The 22,119-nt window shown below is 49.6% G+C and overlaps 1 protein-coding gene across 6 annotated transcripts in view; it reads left to right on the top strand.

Moving 5' to 3' along the window:
• The window catches only part of LOC126571808 (solute carrier family 41 member 1), a 39,522-nt gene extending 19,563 nt beyond the window's left edge, over positions 1–19,959 (top strand). For 3 of the 6 annotated variants that reach the window (XM_050230638.1, XM_050230661.1, XM_050230653.1), the window contains exons 2-10: positions 5,370–6,587; positions 12,576–13,018; positions 13,365–13,415; positions 15,038–15,362; positions 15,449–15,595; positions 15,664–15,811; positions 15,921–16,126; positions 16,987–17,135; positions 17,233–19,959. In XM_050230638.1, coding sequence (XP_050086595.1) covers positions 6,026–6,587; positions 12,576–13,018; positions 13,365–13,415; positions 15,038–15,362; positions 15,449–15,595; positions 15,664–15,811; positions 15,921–16,126; positions 16,987–17,135; positions 17,233–17,559 — 2,358 coding nt within the window. In that variant the 5' untranslated portion in view covers positions 5,370–6,025 and the 3' untranslated portion in view covers positions 17,560–19,959. Of the gene's footprint in view, positions 1–3,378; positions 3,494–5,369; positions 6,588–12,575; positions 13,019–13,364; positions 13,416–15,037; positions 15,363–15,448; positions 15,596–15,663; positions 15,812–15,920; positions 16,127–16,986; positions 17,136–17,232 lie in introns of those variants that run through there. The other 3 variants (XM_050230646.1, XM_050230668.1, XM_050230674.1) reach the window with 3 other exon arrangements.
• Positions 19,960–22,119: the final 2,160 nt, after the last annotated feature.

Below are 22,119 nucleotides of genomic sequence, written 5' to 3'. Positions count from 1 at the left end.
TCTGCGATTTCTGTCAAGTGACGGAATATAGGTACTTGGTGAAATATGAGTCACAAAACCAGGAAAGGGGTCAAGTGACCGCTCCTTATGTTTTTCGCTTGTATTATGCGAAACGATTAGCGCGATTTCTCTCTCTCTCCCTCTCTCTCTCTCTCTCTCCGTCCCTCACTACATGGCACATTTAGTAGACATTTTTTTTTTGTAGACATTTTTCACCCCTCTCAGGATCGCACTTGAAGCAGCACCTGCCTTATCGTCGTCGGATCGCTGGAAGTCGAGTGTCGTTATACCCTCCATTTCAACCCTTATCGAGCGATCGGTGTAGATTCGCAGAAAAGCGGTCAACGAAGGGTGCAACCACCCCTGTATTGCACCTTGCGTTCCGGTGGGGGGGGGGTTTGCGTGTCGTTGGCGTTCGGAACGAGCTCACTCCCAATGATAATAGAGATGTTCTAGCTGTTCTTTTGTGCCGAGAGCCACCACGTTTACGAGAAGGGGGTGAGTGGGGGGGAGGGTGTGTGACAGATGCTGGAGAAAAGGGCGAGCTGGAGGCTGACAAAGCTGGAGTCCGCTTACAGCTACAGCAGTACTGGCCGCAATGCCAAAACAAAACCAGAGATCACTACCGACCCAAAAGGGGGGGAGGGGGGGAGAGGGGTGGTGGTGAGGGATGCGCACGCGAGTGTATGAGCGGCACGAGCCGCTCGAAACCGTTCAACGCTCTAATAAGATTCATTAGCTCGAGCACAGAGAGAGAGAGAGAGAGAGAGAGAGAGAGAGAGAGAGAGAGAGAGAGGGGTCGGGGGATGGATGGCAAGGGGGTGGCCAGTGCCCTCTCTATCCAATTGTGCTCGCGGGACACAAAACGTGCGCCAAACGAACGCCACCAGCCGCCGCCACCAGCATTCACGATTCAATCGTTTCCCAAACCCCCCCCAGCCACCAAACGTTCCCACCACCCTCCTGTGGGGCGAACCGTGCGCGGCCTACAAGCGAACACACAACGGTTCACGCAATGGTTTGTGGTTTTTTTTTGTTTGTTTGTTTGTTTGTTTGTTTGTTTATTTGTTTTTTTTTTTGCATAACACGGAGCAGAGCAACGCTTTTGGTGGTCTTCAAATCTTCCACTGCTAAATGCCGCCCCGAACAACAAACCAAAAAAAAAAACGCCAGTTTTGAATGGAATGGACGAAACGAAGAAAAAAAAGGTGGAGTCTGCTTTATGCTACCGACCCGTAAATTCGTCACACAACTCTCAGGATGTTAATCCTCTCAGGGGGGGGGGGACACAACAAAAAAAAAAAAAAAAGGTGAAAAGCTACGACGCATTTCGTTTCGAACGCTTTTGTTGAAGACAGTCGGCTTTCTCGCTCTCTCTCTCTCTCTCGCCGCTCGGTCTCTCCGGTTTGCTTGATCTTCAATTAGGTTGTTCCGTACGCAAATTGAGTGAAAATGATTAGTGCCTTCTCTTCCCAGGGCTTTTTCCAGCAGCAGCAGCAGCAGCAGCATCAGCCGGGCCCTCATCCGTGCGATTGAGATACGCTAGGTTGCAAGGGCTGGGGTGAGAGGGAGTGGAGGGGGTGTCGGTGTCGTAGCAACCGACGCGTTTATTATATTGCAATTATACGGTCCCCCCCCCCCCCCCCCCCACCAACCAAACCAAGCTACTGGTGAGGGTGGAATTTTCCACCCCCCGTCCCCTACCACCCTTTATTTGTTTGCTTTTGGAAGGGGTGCTAATGAGGGGGGGCCAAAAACAGGAAGCAGCACTGTGACAGATTGTGAGCTGTTCGCCATTGATGGTTTTTGGCGGCCTTGAACCAGCGCCACCAGCGAGCGATCCGTCATCCGAGTCATGAGTGATTAGTGGGAAGGGTGGAGGCCCGGGGGCCGGGCCGGGCCGGGCGTGATTTTCTGTGGTTCGATTGACCACCATGCTACCTGCCCGGCATTCCTGCTCCTCGGTGGCGAAGGCGAAGTCACGTGAGCCGACTCCAAGCCCCTTCCCCCCCCCCCCCCCCCCCCCCCAAACCACGAGCCACCTATCTTATCACGAGGAGAGCAGCACTGGTTTTTTTTTTTGTTTTTTTATTTTATTTTTTTTTTGTTTTTGCTGCTGATTCTAGATCTAGCACTAGGAGGATCCCTTTACCGGGGCCTGCTCTCGGAGGACTCGGTCACTGGGTTTAAGGGTTGAAGGTTTTGCGGGTGCCTCCGGCCCGCCGTATCGTTCATCTTTGCAGAGGCCACCGAAGGGGAAGGTCGCCCGCCCGCCCGCCCGCCCAGCCGTCCTCTCGGGCTGTGGCGCGCCGGTGCAAGGCCGGTGCAGCTGCAACGCCCGATAAGCCGCCCCGAGGGGGGGGATGGTAGCGCTAATTGACACCGCTCGGCCGTCGTCGGCCCTCAACGGAACACAACGGGAAATGAGGGTGACATGGGGACGATCATCACCCACGGACCCGCGGGGGGGGGGGTGGTTGTTAGTGCATCATCTTGATCGGTTTGGGTCACCCGGTACCCGGTAGCCGTTTGCGAGTGAGTCACGCCCCCTATTGTGTGTGGAGGGGGTGGTGGTGTTAACTACCTTTTCATCCCTTCTGGGTCTAATCGTAAAACAAAAAAAAAAACAACGGTGAGGATCAAGCTCGAACTCGTGAGCCTGCGTGAGCTTAGCGCTTAATCTCCATGCGCAAAAGTTATTTTGGTCAACCGGGTGCCTAAGGAGGGGGGTGGGGAGTGCCTGGTCATAAACCACCCTTGCTATGAGTCATGCTCCTGCTGCTGCTGTTGCTGCTGCTGCTCGAACTTGGCATGGCATGATAACTAAATAGAAATAAAGATAGATAGAAAAATACAAAGAAAAAAAAAAGGAGAGAGAGAGAGAGAGAAAACGGGCGAGAAAGGTTCAAATGCGCACCCGTTTTGTTGTTGTTGTCAGAGATGAAAAAGGGTTCGTTCACGGGGAGGTGCCACGGTGCCACTACCAGGAAGCAATAGTGGTAGCTCGCAATGTCGATTGATGATGCGAGAGTGCTCTGGCTCTGTATTCTGCCACATTATTAGTGGACCAACTGGAAGCACGCGAGCACCCATTTCCACGAGCTCTTTCGCTCTCTCTCTCTCTCTCTCTCTCTCTCTCTCTCTCTCTCTCTCTGGCAGCGCTCACAAACCGAAGGCATTGTATACGCGATGATGATGCGCGCAACAGCTCGGCCCGCTAAGTCACTCACGCCGCGCTCGCGCGCCCGCACCTCTCTTATAAAGCTCCTGCGATCCTACGGGACGTATCTCAGTGCGGTGTCGGACGGACAGTGGTATAGACGTGGGCGCCGATCGTGATCCCGCGACCGCTAGTGTCGGTGCCTGTGTGCTTTTTTGTGTGGGGTATATGCGGGGAGTAGTAGTCGGCCCCAGTGCACCAGCACCAGTGGAGTTAAAAAGTCTCCACTGTAGTCCTGCGATCCATGCGTGATCCTCGGCAGTTCGTTGCCTAGTGAGTGTACCGGGTGCGCCATCTTAGTGGGTGTCTCTAGTCTCTAGTGGTCGTAATCGACTCCTTTGGCTTCGGATTTCGGCCTGGTGGGGGGGTGGTAGTAACAGTCGTGGTAGTAGTAGTAGTAGTAGTAGTTCGCCATTCCATTTAGTGCTTATACCAGTGCCCCAGGTGCGTCTACTCAACGTGGGTTGCTTGGATTCTTCGGTGTGCTTGGCAATTTTCCAAAAGAGGGGGGCGGGGGGGGGGGAAAACAAAGTGTGTTCGCATTATTTGTTGTGTGCAAGAATGTGCTGCTGGACTGCTGGCTACCGCGTATCACTATCAACTAGACCTCGCGCGCTCAATTTAACCCTCATGCAACCTCAGACAACCTCAGATCACCTCAGATGCTCTACTGGTCCTCTCTACTGGTCCTCCTGCTGCTGCTGCTGCACAAGACGGGGTTTAACGGGGTGGTGTTTGTTTTCCGGTTGGCGGTTGGCCTCACCACGTCCTCCTAAAGCTAGGTGTTCCACCTTAAATTTGGCCGCATAAAACAGGACACAGCTCAGGCCAGCCATAAGCTGGAAAGCACATGGAAAACACGGTGTCATTTTGTAGTTATTTTATTGAGCTATTGATAAAAAAAAATGAGGAGAAAACTATTATCCATCGTACAGCTGGATTTTTTTTTATCATTTTACCATGTTTCCTAAGTTTTTGCTTCATTACAGCCCAACATTGTTCGATTGGGCGAAATTGTGGGGGCAATTTGGTGGATTGAAAACAGTTTTTGGTATGAAATCAATGGAATGTTGTTTCGATACCAACCTATGTACCGCCGTACTGGCAGGGGCAGCTTGCGCTAAGCTCGCGCCAACACTTAACAGGACCTTTTGCGAGACCAATTCTTTGCACAAAATGGCCGTTCATGGATCGTTCCGTCATGGAATGGTTTGTTTGCAAGCCACAACGGCACAGAACGCTTTCCAAATTAGCCGTTTACGATCAATTTGTTATCTGCGTAAATGAACTTAAAACCTTCCTATTGTATTCCCTCTATGATTGCTGAAGTCAACTTTGCCTCGCCGTGTTGTTTTTTTTTTTTTAACAATTCACGTTTTACGTGAGATCCGTCAACCCTTCCCGGCCACGGATTTTGGCAATCAAGCGGTGTCCTGTGGAACTGTTTGGGCAATTTTCTGGCTTGATACCAACGCAAAACTTCCCACAAAATTATTTGTCACAACCTGATTGCACCTGCCGTAAGTTTTTCGGGCCAAATTACACTTTCCAGGAGAGTCCAGGATCTGTTGACAACGGTTTGATCAAGTTTAGCCCGTAGAATTGGGCATGCGTTTACACTTCTTCGCCCAGTAACGGTTGAATATGCGTACTTCAAGGTTTACTTGAATGAATTTTTGGGATTTTTCTCCACTCAAATCGAGTTTCCACAGTGAGTGTGCAGACGTTTTCTTTTTTCACCCTTCGTGTTCCATCGGCAATAACTTTTGAAGGTGTGGTTCGATGTTGACAATTTTTTTCCTCACTAAAAGAAGAGACTGTGACCTTTAAAACCGACACCAAACAGAGTAGCAAAGCAAAGACCACTAGGGGGCGCTACAATGAGTAGAAGAGTGCGGCCAAATATTAAGGTGTTCCAAGATTTATTACTCCCTCCCTCTCTCCCTCTCTAGCTCCCCCCCCCCCCCTTCCTTAGCCCTGGTGCCTTGGGTGGTTGTACCGTACCGTTTGTCGTTTTGTGGCTTTGTCTTCCCTACCCGTACCCTGCGCTCTCTCTCTCTCTCATCGGCTCATCACAATTTGTCTCTGCTCTCACCCTCATCCCTGCCTACCCCTTTTCTTCGCCCCCTCTACACCCTTCCAAATGCAGACTACGTACGTGGACGACGACGACGCTTCGCAAAACAATCAACATTCCGGCAACGTGGGCCCAAGTGTACTCTACTAGTGCAGCAGCAGCAAATCAACCGACGTGCGACGACAGCAAACCCGGAGGAGTAGTAGTGTGTGTACCCCAGGACGTGTGCGTCGGTGTGCCAGACCAGCGAAGCGGGTCAGCCTGGAGTGGCTAGCGGGTCTGTGTGGTCCGTTGACGCCGTTGCGACGGTCAGTGCCGGGCTTGGGTGGACGTGCCGGAACCGACGGCAGCAGCAGCAGCAGCAGCAGCAGCAGCACGCTCGGCCAGCCGTCCCCGGATCGCTGGATCGCTACCGGAGCGCGATCGTTCGGCCTCGGCCGGCCCACCATCGTACGGGTGCTCGGGCCACCGGGCCACATGGCAGTAGGCGGAAGCCGGTGCAAGCTGCCCTGCCGATAGACGGACCCGGCCCGTACCAGGACTCGTGCTCTCTCTCTCTCGCTCTCGCATCAAGTAAGCGCACGGCGCCCGCCTCGTCAATTATCCCTGGGAACGGGCAGCAGCAGTAGAGTGACAAAACTAACAGGCGGTACCAGGCGGCAGCGAAATAAAGCCGAGTGCCACCGCGTGACCACGGGATATCCGGGGAAAGATTGGCCGCCCAGAAGATGAAGCCAAACAGTGTGGCTAGCGAGCTGCGACCGGCGGTAACGGTGGCGGACGGGGTCACGGTGGTCGCGGGCGATGTGACGATACCGGTGGGTGAGGGGCGCCGGCGCAGCAGCACCCTTACGACGATCACCACCACCACCCCCGGTAGCCCGTTACCGTACGAGGCGCTGGACGCGGTACTGCTGGAGTGCCAGGGCCCGGTACCGCTCGGTACCGTGGTCACCGGTCCCAGCACCACCAGCACCACCAGCACCACCAGCACCACCCATCCACCGCGTCGTTCCTCCTCGAGCTCGAGCATCTTGGTGCGGCAGCGGCGCCGCTCGCACGACAACGGTGACGACGCACACCCGCCCCCAACGCCTGCACTACCGTTTCCGCTTGCGCTGCAGCAGCACCACCACCACCACCACCACCACCACCACCAGACCACCACCGACGGCAACGGAGCCACCGGCAACGACAGCCAGCTCCGGATCGATATGCGGGGCGCGACCGAGTTCTACCGGGTCGACGAGGACGGGTACCGTCCGTACACGATCACTGTGGCCGGCACTGGTGAGTTTGAGCGGCGAAACGGCCGTGTCGGCCGTCTTCACCATTTGCTTTTCCTTTTTTCTTCCTCCTGCTTCTTCTTCTTCTTCTTCTTCTTCTTCTTCTTCTTCTTCTTCTTTCCATTTCTTCTTTCGTCTTCCTTTTGCTGCATTTTTCTTCTTTCTTCTTGCTTCTTCTTCCTTCTTCTTCCTTCTTCTTCATCTTGTTTCTTGGCATATTTCCTTTTACATCGTCTGTCGCAAAGTAAATCAGGACTCTTTGCGCAGGAAAATTTCTGAGAATGCTATTTTAATGTGCGTATTTTCGTTTGAAAGGTGCATCCTTTAGGGACTTTCAGTCCGAATTTCATGGCATTTGGTCCACCGGAAGCAAAGTTATGGCGGCTAGAGTGGCAGTATGTTTTTGGGGTTGCTCTGGGACAAGCCTTCTGAACGGCCCCTCATTTCAGCATAATGTGTGTCTTTCATCCGCTAATGAAGCTTATCGAATAATTAAAAACCACAGGCTACCAGATCGGGTGGTTACGGGGCAGGAGTTTTCGATTAAAATACAGTTTTTGGTAAAAAAAAAAGCGTTAATGAGACGCCGCATTATGGGCGCAACAAGCGCCACCTTCCCTTTTCAGGATATTCTTGCAGGCTCCAACGAATGAGATGCATTAAACGCACCAAAACACCAATGTAATATACGGCAGTAACCGTTTAGGCTGGTAATTTCTTTTATTTTGCGAAAGTGCCGCACTCTTTCGATGCTTCTTGCCGTGAATTTCTTCCGAATAATGACCGGTTTAGAAACGCATCTACTCCTCATAAACTTTGCCACTGGATAGCCAATCATCACCACAAACGTACTGAATCAATTTGGTAACTCGTTTTACCGAGTTTACCGAGGGTTTTTTGGCCCTTCAGAAGGCTTGTACCGGCCAACCCAAAAACATACTGTACCTTGTTATGTGCCATAACTTTGCTTCCGGTGGGCCATATGTCAGTGAAATTTGGACTAAAAGTGCCCAAGAGATGTGCCACCTTTCAAACAAAAATACGCACATTAATGTAGCTTCACCAGAAAGGTTCTTATGGCAAAAAGTCCTGATTTACTTTGCGACAGACCGTGTATTTTGTTCAGTTCTTCTCCAACTCTTTCGTTTTTCTTTCTTCTTGTTTGTTAGTTCTTCTCCAACTTATTTCTCTTTCCTTTTTCTTATTTGTTATTTCTTCTAAAAATCGTTCTCTTTTAATCTCGCTCTATTGTGCACCCTCTTTCTCCCGCTCTCTCTCTCTCTCTCTCTCTCTCTCTCTCTCGTTCGCTCGTTCGCTCTTCGTCCATGACTGGGATTCTTGTCGCGCAAGCACACTAGAAGGTTCTCCCGCGGACTGTCGTTCGGTTTTCCACGGTGTTCCACCCCCTTAATCCGCCCATTTGCTCAACCCTTTGCTGCGCGACTCTTTCCGCACTCTCCGCTGCCTCTCGTTGGGTGTCAAGGGTTTCGCTACGCTTCACTTTTGTAGGCCACCCTTTTCCCGGACCTTCCGAGGAGATCTTTTACCCTTTTTTTGTTTTGTTTTTGTTTTTGCGAAGGGATGCCATCACCTTGACCATACCACCACTGCCCGGTACTGTCTAGCGACGGTCTGTCTGTCTGGCTGGCTGCTCCCAGTGGGAGGCAGTAAAACGATAAACCAGCCATGTCCGTCCGTTTTAAGCACGAAGCTCCGGGTTTGCGAACCTTGAACCGCCAAGGATATTTCCCAGACAATCCGTCGTCGTCGTCGTCGTCGTCGTCAGGCACTATAACTGGACCGTTTTATGGATCTGTGTTATGCTTTACTTTTTTTATGATGCGAACGCGCCCTCGGAGCTAATTGGATTGCAGCAGCAGCAGCAGCAACTCGCTCGAATCTCGAAGAAGCTCGCGACCCCACCGTGTGAACCTGGCCGGGTCGGGCCCCGGGGGGGCCTTGGCATCCTTTCGGGCATTCGGGCCGATTTGCAGCTAACGAAACCACCACCTCGCTCGCTCCCCCTCCACGTCGCAAAGGGCGCCGTTGCTCGCCCGATATGGAGATTATGGTGAATCTCTCGCTCGTGATGGTCGGTGGGCGAGCGCGCGCGCGCGCGCTCGCGTGCTATTTTATTATGCTGTGTACCACCCACCTTCGCCTCCAATTATGAGCTGCCGGTTGCCAGGTGCCATGAATCTGGCAGGCTCTAGAGAGGGGGGGGGGGGGGGGCATCATAAATCAATCGCTCGCTGAAGCCGCAAGCGAAAGAAGAGATTACAGAGACCCATGAGAGGGGAGGGGGGTGGGGGGGGGGGGATGGGAGACCATAGTATCTAGCGCAGACCACAGCAGCCTGCCAAAGACGGTATGTACTTTGATGTCGACTTTGACGACGACGATGAAATCAGTGATATGCGTTCTAGCGCCTAGAAAAAGAGATAGAGAGAGAGAGAGAGAGAGAGAGAGAGTGAGAGAGAGAGAGTGAGAGAGAGAGAAGCTTGAGGGATACTTCGTAGTAGTATCGCGCCGGTCGCAGCTTCGATAGGGCCTCTATCTCTCTCTCTCTCTCTCTCTCTCTCTCTCTCTCTCTCTCTCTCTCTCTCTCTCTCTCTCGTTCTCTCTCTCTCTCTCTCTCTCACACACTCCACCGATCATTCCACCGATACCAGCCCGGTACTTTGCCTTATCTGCTCCGCGTTGCGGCTCATGCCGCGATGTTCGATGTGAAGTGCGACCCAAAACGCGACATCGATCGCTCCGCTCCCTCCCCCCGCCCCTGGCAAATGGCAACTCACGTTTTCCGTGGTCACCGAACGGACCTCGTCCAGCACGATCGTTTAATGATCTAGATAGCGGCCATCATCGCCATCATCTGCTGCACTTTCTCGTAGCAGCAGCAGCAGCAGCGAGAACTGTCAACGTGACTTCCTCCTACAACTCTCGCCCCTGGGCCTCTCTCTCTCTCTCTCTCTCTCTGTCTGTCTGCCAGGTACTGCGTTGTGTCACGCTCGCTCAAGTGCCCCCGGGGGGCCCCGGCTACTTATCACTTATCACAGCGAGATGCGCATCTAAATTGTTGCAGAATGTTGTTGTCGTTAACTTTGTTCCTGCTGCTGTTGTTGTTGGTCACACAACAAACAAAAAAAAAAAAAAAAGCAAGTCTTGCAAACAACAATCGACGGGGTAGCGAAACAAAACAAAACAAAAAAAAAGCACGGTGAACATATTGTGCGACATCATTGGAGGAGTGGCCAGCAAAGACAAATCCAGGGCCGCGACTAACTGCCGGTGAAATCCCGATGGGGCCCGATTTCGATGCGCACAGACGCACAGGAAAACAAAAAAAAAAAAAGAACCAGACACAAAGTGTGCACACCGATCCGATTTTGCAGCCTTCCGGAGTGTGTGTTTCGTTTTTTTTTTGTTTTGTTAAATCTGTGTTTTTTCTTCTACTTAATCTTTCATCTCGTTGGTTGTTGTTGTTGCGGTTTTTTTTTCTCCTTCCCGAGCCCGCTTTAACTGTTTCCTGTTCGCTGACTCACCCCTCCCTAACGCGATGATTAGTTTTGAAACCTCTAGCCCCCTCCCTCCCTCCCTTGCCCTCTAATCCTTTTTCCGCATGCATGCATGCTTGTTGGCGTGTTGGCGATTCGGTTTCGGGTTTGTTCCCGTGCAGAACCGATTCTGCATGCCAGCCAGCCGCGCTCTATTCGTTCCTGGTAGTGGTAGTGCATTTAACCAACAGACAGACAGACAGACAGACAGAGCAGGATAGTTCTAATGGTTGGCCTGCTACGCCCAGGATGACGTCAATTGGGGCAAATGGGGCAGGAAACGGTTCCGCGGCTTGAATGCAATGTGATGTCAATGTTTTTGGTGTTTTATTTTTCTTCCTCTTTTTTCTTTTCTCGCCTCGCGGCAATTTTCAAAAATTTGCCACACATAAACTGCCAGTGCTGTGTTTGTGTCATGCGGAGCATGAACTATAAAGAAAAAAAAAACCATCATTCGATGAGAATGAAAAAAAATAGCACAAAAAAAATGGCAACGGAAACGGAACAATTGTCACATCGAATGGCCGAATTGTCCACCACGCCACGTGAGACACCGTGAGGGTGCGTGCGAATTGGTGGTTTCCGCTTCCGCGACCGCGCAGAGTGCACCGCGACCGCGCAGAAACTGGTGCCACTGCCTCGCTACTCGCTAGTAAACTCACTTAATTGCAGCTAGTTGGCTAATCGTGCATCGTGTTCGTTCGCGTTCACCGCGCCAACCGCAACCTTGACACACCGTTCGACACAAAGCATGCGATTCGGCGAAGCATAAGGCGCTGAGGAGCTGTACTTGCCGCACCGATCGCGACAGAGCGATAGACGGGCGGTGATCGTATGCAAAATGCGGTACATTTCCACCACGCTTGCCAATGGGTAATCAGGCGACGAGACGAGGGCGTCACCGAAAAGGGGCTAATAATGATGATGATGATGATGGTGATGGCGGGTGGAAATGGCGTTCGTCATTTCGATGGGCGATGCCATCAGCACGCCATCCGAGACTTACTCGTCTCTCTGTCTCTCTGTCTCTCTGTCTCTCTGGCATTTTCCTGGGCATTTCCACTGTGCTGTTGCAGTGGAAATGCTGTGTGTTCTACTGCTGCACAAGCATCTACATATTTGTTTATCTGTTTCTGTGTATACAACTTGCTATAGCCGCACTCACAATTTTCAGGTATCTTCCAAACCGTTTTATTTTAATTCAAGTTCTGGTTTTTTGGGATGTTTTTGGGTGCTTCGGTATTTAATTAATTTTTAACATTGTTCCCTGAATGCTGATTCCTTCTAGAACATTGCGTATATTTTTTGGATCAATCGAGGAAGAACTGATCAAGCTATAGATTTTTAAAAACGTTCGTTTCATACAAGGCTTTAAAGAGCGTTTCCCCAACAAGATCGCGTTTTCAAAGTCGGTGCCCACTCAGTACCGCAAAAACTACTGGGCCGATTGATATGAAATTTTAAACGCATAATCTGTACACTGTTTGCCAGGTAGTCCCGTCGAGATTTCATGAAAATGGTTGATACTTTGTTTTCAACAAATCTATAAAAAACCGTGTTTTTAAGCAAAATGACGAAACGGTTTTTCAACTTAATAAAGCTGCCAAAAATGGAAAAATAAGAAAATTAACAAAAACTCTTCGGGGCTACCTGCATAAACTTAAAATCTTTCAAACGAGTATCGAATTGTATTTTTCCGATGACCCATCACGCAGCTACGATGGGCAACGGAAAAAAAAACCCTTCCGCAAACGCTCCCTCATTAAATTGATGCCATGGATGAAGTTTTTATTAAATCTTCACCAAACTAGAACCAAATATTCCAGAAAAGTTGTAGTTTAATATGACGTACACTTGAAAGAATAAAACTGATTGGGTACGTCACAAAAAATCTTCAAATATTATCCTTTTCTTGGGCCAGAAATTACCGAAGCCCCCCGCTTAAGTGTGCAGCTCAATTTGGCCCCCACGCTTGCTAAGGTGGTCTCAAAGAATAGATAAAAGTTCCACGGTGCTGTCTGGTAGGTTTTCGAGCTACATGACCCTTTAAACATGTTTTTCATTAGCAAAAAAAAACAAACCAAAACCATGGTTGAATATCCACAAAATCAGATTTTGTTTGGAAATGATGTGCTGCTTAGTCTTGTACTAAATCTATTAGAAATCGTGTGACGAACGTTAGGTAGATGGACAAATGCGGATGAATATTAATAGAGCAGCAGCATTATGCATAAGTTATCAGTTCTAGAAGCGGAAGAAGATACGGACCTAAAACTGATGAAAAACATGCTTAAAAGTTAAACCAAAAGTTAATTTTTCTATGTGATTATGGGTTCGGAAAAGCAAACTTATTCTTTTTGTCTCTATTATTTGATTATGTTTTTCTTACTATTATCTCTCTCTCTCCCGCCCGCTCTCTGCCACCGGCATTACAGGCGATGGAGCAGGAGGCAAGGTCGGCAACCACCAGCCCCTATCGTCGAGCGGTTCGCTAGCGTCCATCATCACGACGTCGATCGCGTCATCGGAACCGGATCATCGGGGCGGAACCATCAGCAGCACCGGAACCGGCAGCCTGGCCGGGCTGGATGAGGGCGAACCAGTGGTGGTCGGTGGATCGAAGGGCCACCCGAGGACGGCGCGCGCAGGTGATGGCGACGGCGGGCTCGGTGGCACCATCGGTGGTGACGCTTCGGGCATCGGCGGCGGCGCCGGCGGTACGGATGGCGACGGTGGTGAGGTGGTGTCGTCGGGGCGTACCGGGGCCGCTGGACTTCGGCCCGAGAAGTGGTGGCAGACGACGATACAGATTGCGATCCCGTTCTTTATCGCCGGTATCGGTACGATCGGTGCCGGCATCATACTTGGCCGTGTCGAGGTAAGTGACCCAACCCAGTGGTCAATGGTAGGGCGGGCCCAGGTATTCCCCGGTTCGCATCAAGTGGCCCCTTGGCCCCCCCTTGAAGGCACCAGACGTCCTTGAACCCCCGCTCCCCCTCCCCCGCGTTGAACGTTATTTGTGCTTCGCGTAGCGCGAAGCACTTCAGTGAAAAAAGTGAATTCCAAACCCGGGGTGGATCCCCCTTTCGTGCGCCCTGTTAGAGCCGAGCTCGTGTCCGGTTGTCAACTGATCTGCCGACAGCACACACACAAACAACTCAGCGTTAATGGTCAGACAGTCAGAGCTTTCACCTTCCGTTCGCACCTTCCTGAATCTCCCACAGGGACGCAGCTCGTTCGGCGAAGACTCGACCTTTATCAGCTTCCTGGCCTCGGTAAAGCGTGTGTTTGCGTGCGTGCGTGCGTGCGTGCGTGCGTTCGTGTGTGTCTGTTTGATGGTTTTGATCGCTTCCATGCATGGCTCCCTGACGATAAAAATGATGCTGATTCTTGGCTGATTTTCTCACAACAATCTAATCGCCTGCAATTGACAGTTTACGCGCGCACTAACCGCTAACCCAAATCATGGTTACGCCTAATATTTGCGTCGCATGAAATAAGGGCACAGCTTAGGCCAGTAATAAGCTGGAAACACATGGAAAACGGTCTGTTTTTGTAGGTATTTTATACTGGCTCTGCATAAAAAAAATAACGATTGAATTAGTGGGCCCCGATGCGTACAATTTACACACTTTTGGTTTTTTTTTATGTTACAAACAATGTGCTGCACAGAAGTGGAAAAAGTCTCATTGGCTAGTTTTTTCCCACCATTTGCACATTATAGTGGGATTTTTTTTTACTCATTTTATCCCTGTTTCTTCAGTATGTTGTGTTCCATAATAGCCGGCAATTTAATTGTATTGGACAATACTGTGGGCAATTTGGGACTTTGGTGCTGTAGTGGCAACTTGCTTAGTCGTGCCAAAAATTTAACGGGACCTTTTCATAAAAGGGGCCTAAGAGCATTTGGTTTTGTAAAACTGCATTTACTTTTTTACATTTTTCCCTGAATGCTGATCCCTGCAAGAATATTGTGTAAAATTTTCACCTCACTTGAAGACAAACTGACCAAGATATTGATTTTGGAATGCATTTGCAGACACGCATTTCTTAATTTGATGCCACGGACGAAAGTTTATTTAAACAAAAACCAAGCAAAATACGTCAAAATTTTCTTCAAAAGTTGTAGTTTATTGTGGCATTTGCAAAAATATAAATCGGTAGATGCTTTGTTTCTAAACAAATCATCAAAAATGAGTCGATTTTTGGTACGAATCGAAAGACTCATAAGCGACGAACCCGGTTTGACAAATCTGTCACCGTTACACCATAGAACACTTCATCTGTACACTATTTGCAACGTAGCTTCGTTGAGCGTTGCGTATCGTATTCAACTGAGTCTCTTGACTTAATAAAAGGTAGAAATGATCTTTTCCAGACATTCTTCTGTGTACAAACGGCCGTTCACGGACCCTCCTGTGATGAAAACGTTCACTTTCAAACCACAACTACAAATTGCTTTCCAAATTTAAGAGTTTACGGGCAATTTCTAGATGCGTAAATGAACTTAAACCTTCCTATGGTATTCCCCTATGTTTGCTTAGGTCAAATTTGCCTCCCGGTTTTTGTGAAAATGCAGATTTACGTGGGTTTTTCCCCAATCTAATCGAGTTTTCAAAATGAGTGTGCAGACATATTTTTTTCACCCTTCGTGTTCCTTCGGCGATAACTTTTGAAGATATGGTTTGATTTTGACGATTTTTTCCTCACTAAAAGAAGAGACTATGGCCTTTAAAAAAACCTCAACAGAGTAGCAATGCGATCACTAGAAGCGCTACAGTGAGCAAAAGTGTGCGGCCAAATATTAAGCGTTCCATTCGTTCCAAGCCTCAGCTAACCTGACCTGACCGCAAACCCTGTAACGCATTTTCTTCCTTCCTTCCTTCCACTCCGGCAGCACTGGAAGGTGTTCAAGCATGTGACGGAACTGTTCATCCTGGTGCCGGCCCTGCTCGGTCTGAAGGGTAACCTCGACATGTGCCTCGCGTCACGGCTATCGACCCAGGCGAACCTCGGCAACATGACGAGCAAGCGCGAGATCCTGCACATGATCGTGGGGAACATTGCGCTGGTACAGGTGCAGGCCATCGTTGCCGCCTTCATCGTGTCGATCTTCGCCATCTCGGTGGGTGCGATCATGAACGGGAACTTTGTGTTCGATCACGCGATGCTGCTGACCGCGGCCAGCATGTTTACCGCGACCACCTCCTGCTTCGTGCTGGGTAAGTGAGCCCGGCAGTGCGCCAGTGTCTCTATCGCCAGTGACTGATCGCAATCTTTTAACGCTTTTCGGTTTTTTTTGGGGCAGACTTTGTGCTAGTGGCTGTGATTTTACTGTCGAATCGCTACCAGATGAACCCGGACAACCTGGCGACACCGCTGGCGGCCTCGATCGGTGACGTGGTTTCGATCTCGTTGCTCTCCTTCATCGCCACGCAACTGTTTGATAACATCGGTAAGTATTGGGGCACCCCTTTCCCCTCTCTGAATGTCCTTCTGAACCGAATCGCAATCGCCACACAGACACGCACCTCTGGATCACGTTCGCCGTGATCATCGCCTACTTCATGCTGTTACCGATGTGGGTATTCATAGTATTAAGGAACAAATACACGCGCACGGTGCTAACCTCTGGCTGGGTACCGGTGCTGTCCGCTCTCTTCATAAGCGGGTAAGTGGTAACTCTTTTTTTTTTTTTTTTTTTTTAAAAAGAAGCTTCAGCCTAGTTACTAATAAAAAAAAACAAACACTCATTTCGCCCCTTTTTCCTTCGCTTGCAGCATGGGCGGACTGGTGCTGGACACGGCGGTTGGCATTTTCAACGGGTTCGTGGTGTTCCAGCCCATCATCAACGGTATCGGTGGCAATCTCGTGTCGGTGCAGGCCAGCAAAATCTCAACGATGCTGCACCAGAGCTCGATCCTGGGCATCATTCCGCCGCACATCAACATCTTCGAGCTGCCCTGGAAGGCCCTGTTCAAAGGAGGTCAGTCGCGCGGGGGGGGGGGGGGGGGGGCGGCGTGCTTTACCCAGGGGCATACATGAAAGGCCGAGCTTTTTTTGTCCTTCTAAAGCTGCCATCTAGCGCCAACTGGTGGTGTGCAGTCAGTCAAAGTGTTTGATTTTGTTTGCATTAGGCATCCGGTAAACATAATCGGTGTGCATTTCATTCTAAATTTAACACTGTAACGAATATTTTAAACGCGCTTACGGGGGGATTCGGTAATTTCTGGCCAACAAAAAGGATCATTTTTGACGAATTTTTGTGACGTAATCATTCAGTGTTATTCTTTCAACTGAATGGCATATTAAACTGCAACGTTTGAAGAATATTTGGCGCTATTTTGAGGGAGATTGATTAAAAACTTCATCCGTGGCATCAAATTTAAAAAGCCGTGTCTTTGAAAGGATACCTTTTCACGGTGCTCATCGTAGCTGCGTGATGGGTCATTTAAAACAATACAAATCGATACTTGTCTGAAAGAATATAAGTTCGTCTAGGTAGCCCCGACAAGTTTTTGTTGATATTCCTATTTCTCGATTTTTGGCTGCGTTATGAAGTGGAAAAAGTGATGCTTTTTGTCAGTTTTGCCTAAAAACACGATTTTGATTGATTTGTTTCGATAAAAATGTCAACAATTTTCATGATATCTCGATTGGCCATAGACTTTGAAGAATAATTTCTGAACCTTTTTCCAAGAAAAAGCGCAAATGTTTCGCCCAAGAAAAAAATAAAAAAAGAACGCTTTGCATATGCATCACACCTGGTATTTGCACTTGTGGAGCTCCTAACCTGTCTAACCTTGATTTTCATTCCTTTCGCTCCGTTCCGCACCCGCACTGTAGTGCCGTACGCCAAGACGGCCCGCATACTGGTGCTGATGTCGTTGCCCGGCCAGGTCCTGTTCATCTTCGCCGCCGACTACATCCACATGCAGCGCTCGACGATCGGGGCACCGTTCGTGCTCTCCTATCTCCTCGTCAGCACGATCCAGGTAAGGGACCTCCCCAAAAAAAAACCACCCCTTCCCGACCCCTTCCACACTGAGCTAATGTGGCTTTTTTCCTTCTCTCCTCACCGTCTGTTTGCAGATCATGCTGCTACTGTACATTGCGCACGTCATCATCCATCTGATGTGGAAGTGGAAGATCGATCCGGACAACTCGGCCATCCCGTACCTGACGGCCCTCGGCGATCTGCTCGGTTCGAGCTTCCTGATGCTGGCGTTCCTGTTTCTCCGCTCCATCGGGCACCCGTACGGCGAGGAACCGGACGAGCAGGAGCTCGTGTTCGGCTTGCTACCGTCAACCGAGGCGGCAAGTCTGCTGGGCCCGACCACCACCAGCAGCCCCGATGGCAGCAGTTTCGGTGGCGATGCGTTTTCCTCTGATCTGATAACTGGTGCGGCCGGCATCTAGGGCGCCCTCTCCCATGCCGCTGAGGATGAGTGTGAACGAGTGAGCGCACAGAAAAAGGAGAAAAAGAGAGAGCAGGGAGAGCAGGAAGAGCAGTGAGAGCAGGGAGAGAGAAAGAAAGAGAGAGAGGAAGTAACCGTACAATAACCAAAACTCTTAAAAAAAAAACTAAACACCGCGGTTGCAGCTCCCCCTCCCCCCCAGCAAGAGCACAGTCTGTCTTTCTCTCCATCTCTCCCTCTCTCCCTCTCTCCCTCTATCTCACAAACACTTGCTCGAGGACACGCGTAGTTAGTGGCGTGGCGGCGAGATCAATTCAGAATAATTTGACGTCCCTGTAGCAAAACCTTCCGAACCAGACCAGAGTCCCGGGACCTCCCAAAAACCTCCGCTTCGGTCGCTCGATAGATAAAGGGAGCACGGCCTGGCCGCCGCTTCGTTCTGAGTTCTGGTTAATCACGCGTCGGACGCATCCTCTTCTTTTTCCAGTATTAAGCGGTTAGCGTATTAGTTTGCGTCGGTTAGCCACCCAGGTAGGCAGGACAATGCATTTCCCTCTTGCGCGTCCAAAAAAAAAATATTTCCTTCCAAATGTGTGTGCTGACAGAGAGAGAGAGAGAGAGAGAGAGAAAATTTGTCAAAAGGATCGTGAGAGGATGCAGATAGCGAAGCAGACAGATGACTGGCGGCTACTGGGGAATAATCGTGCCCGACACCATAGGGTAATTACTTAATTTATATATCCGCGGGTTAGCAAAAGGAAAAAAAAACAGTGTTTAAAAGAGATAAAGACGAGCGAGATAGAGGACGAAAAAAAAAAGAGAGAGAGAGAGATTGGGCGATCGACGATCAGGCTCTCGAGATCTGGGACGGGGCCAGGATCAGGGCCGTACCTACCAGACATCGACCAGCCGATGGGGAAAATTATGCGGCGGCGATGTGGTTAGTGGACGCGCAGGAAAAGGGACCCGGCGCTGGGAAGCGGTGGCGCACCGTGTTCGTCATTTCCCATTCATTTCATGTTCTTAATTTAAACTAGCATTACAAGCCGGCCTCCGCGCCAGACAGACGGTTCCGTCGACATTAGTGTGTAAAGTAAAAGAAGCAGACAGACAGAGGGGGAGAGAGAATAAACAACTAATTATTAGAAACGGAGCGATGGAACAAAATGTGAGAAGGGGAGCGTGAAGCACGGTGTTTCCAAGAAGAAGAGTTAGCAAACAGTAATAGTAATAGTACTAGTAGTAGTAGTAGTAGTAGTAGTAGTAGTAGTAGTAGCAGCAGCAACATTTGAGCCGTTGTAGAAAGAAGAAACAAGATGCAGTAGTGGGCTCCCCGTACCCCCCCGTACTCCCCCATCGAACACACTGTGCATTCTCTGTGCAAAGCGCCGGGGGTTCGGAGTCGGAGTGTTGCTGGTGCTCCATTTATGCTGGTCCGCCATTTGCCCCTGAACTGCTAGCTAGCATGCATGGGGGGGGGGGGGGGGGGGGGACATTTCACAAACGGACACCTTCACGCACTGTCCACAAAAAAACAAACCGATGCCATTTAACACATCGAAAATGGATTTCTGTATTTTCTTTTTCTTTTTTCTGTTTCTGTTTTATTTCACATCATTTACACGCATACAGACAAACATGTATAGCAGGTGTATGCGCATGAAAGCGTCTTTTTCTTTCTAAAGCTGCCACCTAGCGCCAAATCGAGCTGTAAAGTCAGTCTGAGTGTTTCCGTTAAACATAATCGCTGTACAATTTTTCTAAATGTAACACTTCTGTTCAACCATTTTTATTGCGCTTAAAATATCAAGTTCCGTTCCTCAAAACGGGCTACTCGCGGACATCGTTGGTTTTTTACCTCCATTTGAAAAAAATCAGTGGAAAACAAAGTGTGGTTTAAACATTTTAAAAGTAGTGATATTGATGCGAGTATCACCAACCAGCGAAAATTGTTAAAAGACATAAAAATTGCAGGCCTTGTCGGCCAAAAAAGGGTTACGTATGATCGTTACAAGCAACAGAAAAAAAAATCAACCACAAATATCAAAAAGCGACAATATTGACACCTATTTCGCGCGATGCAAAAAGCTCCGCCACCGCCGCGCAGAATATCGACCAAGGACACGCCACAATTGGTAACAATTACCACCTGTCGCTAACGCACCAGACTTGACTCGCTGTGTAGTAGTTATCCGCGTTTCAATGAGAACGGCCGCAGTGTTCGGTTTTTTTTTTATGTTAAAGAATCTGTTTATTCGTGACAGCAAATTAAATCAATCTCTATCAGATGAACATTCATTTGTATTCGTGGGGGGGGGGGGGGTGGGGCAGGAAATGTGACCGAGCAGCGTTTCTTTTTTTACGATTTGTTTGAAAAACTGAATCGGTTTGGAAAAAATGGTACAGATTGGCGGTTTTTTCAAAAATTGCCCAAGAAATAATTTAAAATGTGTCGCTAACGATTGGCCATTGTCCTTTGGAGAATAATTTATACACCCTTTTCCAAGGAAAAGCGCAATTTTTTCGCCAAACAAAAAGCACGGTTTGCATATGCATCACACCTGGTATATAAATTTTGGGGTTTTCTCTTTATCATTGTGCAAGTTTGAGCGCCGCGAGCGTCTTTTGGGTTCTTTCCGTGCACTCCGGATGGCCGTGACACGTGAATTGGTGCTCGATGCTGCTGCTGCTGCTGCTGCTGCTGCGGGGTGTGTCACAGAAGGCGGCAAGGTGGTAATGAACGTAGGTAAGGGCTGTACTTAAGGTTAAGGATAACACGAATGAAGTGCCTAGTGAAAGCGATGTAAACTCCCCCCCGCCGGGGGGAAAGGGGAACGCAGACAGAGGGGAGGTGGTGGTTGGTAGAAAAAAAAGAGAAAGAGAGAGAGAGAGAGAGAGAGAAGGTGGAGCCAGGCCGCTGCTTCCAATTTCAATTCCAATTCGCACGGAGCAGCCACTGCTGCACCCATTTTGCTCAAAGAACTGTTTGGGTGAGGCCGCACGAGAAAAGAGGGAGGGGAGGTGTCCGCGGCAGCAACGAAGCGCGGCAGCTTATCTGTGACAATAACGTTTAACAACTTGGTTGGTCTCGCCTGGATTCGCCTAGCCTTCGCCCAGTCTCGAGAAAAGGGAAATTGCTAAAGAAAGAGGGTGGGTGGGGGGAGGGGGGGGGGAGGTTTGGGGGGACTACGTTGCCATAGCTAGGTACCGCACGGGGAGGAGGAGGCGGAATGGGGAGGAGAGGAAATCAAAGAAAACCTTTTCATTGTGATAAAGGGCGATAGATAGCCCTGGGGGGGGGGGGCGGGTTGTGCTGCGCGGAGGACTTGGAGGTTTATCGAGAGTAAAACTAGCACCAAGGTGCACTAACCTTTTGGGAGGGGTGCGGGGGAGGAGTGGGGGGAGGGGAGGGGGGCACATTAAATAAAGCCATTACCAATGCTCTCACCTCCTTGCTCTTTTCCTCACCGTTTTTTTTTTGCAACGTACCGGAAGAGAGAGAGAGAGAGAGAGAGAGAGAGAGAGAGAGAGAAAGAGTGGCGCAAAAGGTACGGGGGGAAAAAGGGCAACAAAGGGAATGGATGGGGATGATGGGGGGATGAATTGATCGAACGGGCAGCGTTCTTCTTCTGTCCAAAAGTGATAAAGCGGTTGAATTGAATGATATGGCACCACTCCTGCAAAACGGCAAACAGTCTACTATAATGAAATAAAGAAAGAAGATTTAAGAGCGAGCGAGTGAAAGGCGAACGAGAGAACAGAAGAGACAGAAAAGGCGCAGGTGAGAGGAGAGTATATTTTTTACCAGAGCAGGATAAGAGAAGAGTCACAGGGAGGGGCGGGATGAGGGGGTGATCTTGTGCCGAATGTAGTGGGTGGGAAGTGAAGCGGGGTAGGGGAAGTGGTTAATAGGGAAGGTTGATCCTTAGACAGCATCCTTAAACAATTCCAATATTAACGTTTAACAAACAAACAAACAAACAAACAAACAAAAAACCATGTATAGAAACAGAGAAAAAAAAAAGGGAGAGAAATCATGTGCGAGTGCGTATGCGTGTCTGTATCGGTGTGCATGTGTGGGACACTGGTGTACCGGTTCTTCGTAGGTGTCCTCCCCCCCCCCCCCCCACCCCTCCGCCCCTTCCCCCGTTCTCTTTTGCTCATTCTCAGTGCCCTTGATTTTCGCTCGAAACGCCAACGCTAAACTCAATGCTGGCGTGATATCACGTAGAAGCCCTTGTGCCTTCCTCTGCAGATTCCCCCTCCCCTTTCTCCCCTACATTTAGCTTCACCATAAACCCTTAACCGCAATTATGCAACCGGCTGGTAAACAGAAACAGCAGCAGCAGCAGCAGCAGCAGTGGCAACAGTTGAATCCGCGCCAGTAAAACGGGCATATTTTTTTTGGGGCAACTAAGTACACACATCCACACCAACACGGACACGCACCACACACGCGCCACCCGTATTATAAATGTTCGCAAAACGCAAAAAAACAAACACACAAAAAACAAACCAAAAAAATAAAACAACAAAACCGCGGCGCGAGTGGGCGTCGCGA

The sequence above is a fragment of the Anopheles aquasalis genome, chromosome X, assembly GCF_943734665.1.
Source record: "Anopheles aquasalis chromosome X, idAnoAquaMG_Q_19, whole genome shotgun sequence".
NCBI lineage: Eukaryota > Metazoa > Arthropoda > Insecta > Diptera > Culicidae > Anopheles > Anopheles aquasalis.
Note: the sequence above shows the minus strand (reverse complement) of the source record. Positions and strands in the feature narration are given on the sequence as shown.